This window comes from Seriola lalandi, unplaced genomic scaffold (assembly GCF_002814215.2).
Source record: "Seriola lalandi dorsalis isolate HSWRI2012SDOR001 ecotype SW California unplaced genomic scaffold, Sedor1 jcf7180002033966, whole genome shotgun sequence".
NCBI lineage: Eukaryota > Metazoa > Chordata > Actinopteri > Carangiformes > Carangidae > Seriola > Seriola lalandi.
Genome location: NW_019504569.1, coordinates 1 through 4,224, shown reverse-complemented (window position 1 = coordinate 4,224; position 4,224 = coordinate 1). Strand labels below are relative to the sequence as shown.

Here is a 4,224-nt window from a genome sequence, read left to right as displayed (position 1 = left end):
CTGAGTTCTCTGCATTTAAAATGCAAACATTGGAAACTGCATTAGGCTTAATGCTCATTATTGTAACTTAATTTTCTTTCATTTTCTCCACTTTTGCTTCGTTCAACATGTCCAGGTGGTGACCAACTGTAAGAACACAGTGCAGGGCTTCAAGCGATTCCATGGCAGGATGTTCTCAGACCCCTACATCCAGTCAGCCAAGTCTAACTTGGTGTATGATCTGGCACAGATGCCCTCTGGATCCACTGGTATTAAAGTAAGATTCAGAATATAATGGTGCTCCTTCTGTATTGGAGACTATATAGATAACCATAAACAGCACAAGAAAAAGTTGCAGTCTTTTATAGCAGATATAAAGCATGTTAAAGTAAGACTTAAGAACCAGGGTGTTTATTGGCGGTACTGTACACTGAACTAGGCCAATCCGAAATAAAAAAGGGACAGGCATAAGAAATCTAGCAGAGAGAAAACATAAAAAAATCACAATAGCTCATTCCAGACCATATTGCTTTATCCAGTATTACCTACTGTGAAAGCAGTGCCTCACATAATGCTCTTTCCTCTGAATCATAACTGTTCTACTTTATTTTTCCATTCTAGCCAGTCCTCTATGCTAAAAGCAGCCTCTACTACTTCTCTCCTAAGTAGTTATATTTGTTTTTCTGACATTTTGTCTCTTATGACAATATTCTGTGTTAAAAAATGATCATAGCATTATCTGAACCTTGCACTTAGCTGAATGTGTAAACATGAAAAAATTACTAATTTCTGGTGTCATCAGGCAGCTAGTGTAACATCCAAAACATACCCAAAGTTCTTGTAAGGATGCAAATGACAGTGCTTTGGCTTTCTCACTGCAAACAGATAGCACGGCATTTTGTTCTGTCCCTGTGGACATAATTAATGTGAGTTCTAAAGACAAATAAGAGTAGAGTAAATGTCAAATCAAAGGCGACTACATCAACCTGTTGTTGCCCCCAAAATCACCCCTAGCATTAAGAATATTCAGCTTACACTTTTACATATTTTATTACATTTACATATTTTTCTTTCCTAGCTGTTAGAGAATGAACCATCTTGTTTTGTGAACGCTCTATCTGTTAAGATGCTTTAATAGAAACTGGAAGCCGTATTTAATCGTGTTTTAATGCATTACCTGTTTGTTTTTTGTCATTTAAATCAGTTTATACATATGTGTGGAAGTATGTTTGCTGTTTCACATTTAATATTCTATCAGCTTATTATTAAAATGATATGTTTCGAGAGTAATCATCTTCCTAATTCTCGTCAACTCCAGGTGATGTACATGGAGGAGGAGAAAGTGTTCAGCATTGAACAGGTCACCGGCATGCTGCTGACCAAACTGAAGGAGACTGCAGAAAGTGCACTGAAGAAACCGGTTGCAGACTGTGTCATCTCAGTAAGCATACCTGCAGACAACTGCGACCATTTCACGGCTTTAGCAGGGTGTTTGAAAATCCATAAGACCTCTGAAATAAATTTGTCAGATGCTGCGCATTAATTTTCTTGTGAAAATCTGTCTGCTTGTCCAGGTCAAACAGGATGTTTTGTAGGCTTATTTTTGGGGCAACATATCTTACCTGATTGCCTTTTAAATGTCTAAGCAGGTGTTAATTTACTTGTTGGATCCGTATGCACAGCTTATTTAAAAATGTGACATTGCACTAACAAGAGACATATGACTCACTTTACGTACTGCACTTTATGCCATTCTATGTACTTAAATGGAGTACTGCATTGCATTTACATCCTGCTATTAATGTCATCCTCTTGCATTTTCAAACACTTTGGGTTAAAAAAAAAATTGGCAGAGAAAGCTGCCTCCAAAGTGTATAAATGTATTACCACCTGTTCATGTGACATGTTGAGCTCTAAGCACTTAACCAGATGTCTTGTCTCAAAGCTTTATTTCCTCTCTTGCACCTTGTTGGTGAAGAGTGGGAAGTGTGCGTTTCTTGCAGTGCTCAGTACACGAAATCACCAACAGCATCTGTTATGTAATGTTACAGATTTCATACAGTGAGTCTGTTACTTTCACTGGGCCTAAATCTACAGTTTACATCAGCCCTAGCGATGGATAACATGTTATTATTACTGTGGCCAATAGTTAAATTTAGTCCTTGAGCTTTTCCACAAGGAGATGTTTTGTTTTGGCACCCGGCGTAACCAACACGGTAATATTATCCAGACATCTTGTGATGCAGGCGATTCATGGATCATTAGTGTTCAAAGTGATCATTCACATAGAAGAAATAAAGGCTATGTTATAACTTTCGGACACATTTCGTATGTTATTAGTGCATTACGGTAATACCATGTGCATACATTTTTCTATTATTGGTGGTTCCTGTCAAATCCTTCATTCTGAGACTGGCAACGTTTCCTCACTCACTGACACTCTTTAATCCTTTGTATTAACGCTGTTTTTTTTTTTTTTCCCCTCTCCCAGGTCCCAAGCTACTTCACTGATACAGAGCGGAGGTCTGTCATGGATGCAGCTCAGATCGCAGGCCTCAACTGTCTACGACTAATGAATGAGACCACTGCAGGTACATGGAAACACAGTAAACTATATGCAGAACAGGCACCATCTGAATCATTGTCGTCTAGTTATCCATTGCTGGTCTTTTTAACCACGTATGGTAATTATGACACTGCTGTGAGATAACATCTAGATGCTATTTTGTGTGAGATATGTTTTCATCTCCTGGAACAAGTCACTCTATTAAAGAAGCTATGAAAAAGTATTGAGTTGTCAAGTGTATGGCCAAATGTAGTCTGCAAATGATTGCTGAGTAAAAGTTTGAACCATGCTCAAGCTGTAAATCCATGTACATATCACATTGGTGCTACAGCATATTTTCATAAAGGTTCAGAAAATCTAATTCATGTTTTAGTTACAGTGACACAGATGGATGTCATGCAGCTAGACCTAAATTTTATTCATTTGTATTTATTCCCATTCTGGAAGTGACACTTGTGTGTAGGTCAGACATAGTTGAGCTCAGTACACTTGAAATGCAGCATGCTAACTGGTATACTGGTACATACAGTGGTCAGAACAAACTAACACCATATTATGCCTGTTTGTTGCAGTGACTCTGGCATATGGCATCTACAAGCAGGACCTGCCAACTCCAGAAGAGAAGCCCAGGATAGTGGTGTTTGTGGATCTGGGCCACTCCGGTTACCAGGTGTCAGTTTGTGCCTTCAACAAGGGAAAGCTTAAGGTGAGTAATGAATAATTTGTACCCATTTTGAAAAACAACACTGAAGGGGAAAAGCTTTTAGGGCAGGTTATGACACCACAGCATACTCTAGGTTCTTCTCGGGTTTGGCAAAAAGTTGGTCATTCTTTTTTCCTTATGTGGGCACAGACAAACAGAATGGTGAACAGTGCTGTGTAGTGATGATTTTTAATCACTTGTTCATGGTTATTTCACTGCGGTGTGAAGAAGGATGTAACCTATGAGTTGAAAACATTCGATCAGAGCACACAGACATTGAACCCACGTGTTGTACTTATTATTTATAAGAATTTTGTTTTCCCCTTATACGGTATGTTTGTTGCCTTGTAACAGACCCTATTTCCAAACCAGAAAGAAATTAGTTTAAAAAAAACATTTGCTGGTGCTTTACACCAGTTGCTACACTTCACTGCCTTGGTTGTTTTAATAATGTGAGAATTTAATAGAAACAAACATTCTCTGACTGTGGTCAATTTATTTAATTAAGAAAACATTTTACCTAATATACCTAAGGTTGTTTAAAAGCATCTATTATAATATAATCAATAATTGATATAGTACAATATAAGTATTTATCAAGCTATTTATCCATTAGTTTAATAATTTACCCCTTCTCTCCCTCCACCTCCAGCTCCTGGCTACAGCGTTTGATTCAGAGCTCGGCGGGAAGGACTTTGACAACATCCTGGTCAACCACTTCTGCGAGGAGTTTGGAAAGAAGTACAAGCTGGACGTCAAGTCCAAGCCCCGAGCGCTGGTGCGGCTCTACCAAGAGAGTGAGAAGCTCAAGAAGCTGATGAGTGCAAACTCCTCTGACCTGCCTCTCAACATCGAGTGCTTCATGAACGACATTGATGTTTCCGGCAAACTTAACAGGTGAGCTTCAAAGTTACTTTTATTAAGAGGACAAAACCTGCTATGTAACAGCAGGTATAACCAAAATCTTAAATGAGGG

General features: G+C 38.6%; 1 protein-coding gene across 1 annotated transcript; it reads left to right on the top strand.

The window, feature by feature from the left end:
* Positions 1 to 115: 115 nt before the first annotated feature.
* LOC111646695 (heat shock 70 kDa protein 4-like) lies at positions 116 to 4,168 on the top strand (the record flags this gene model as incomplete). Its single annotated transcript, XM_023396255.2, has 5 exons — positions 116 to 256; positions 1,298 to 1,420; positions 2,471 to 2,570; positions 3,118 to 3,251; positions 3,901 to 4,168. Coding segments are annotated over 5 exons (747 nt in total), but the record flags the coding sequence as incomplete, so codon positions are not given.
* Between the last annotated feature and the right edge of the window lie 56 nt (positions 4,169 to 4,224).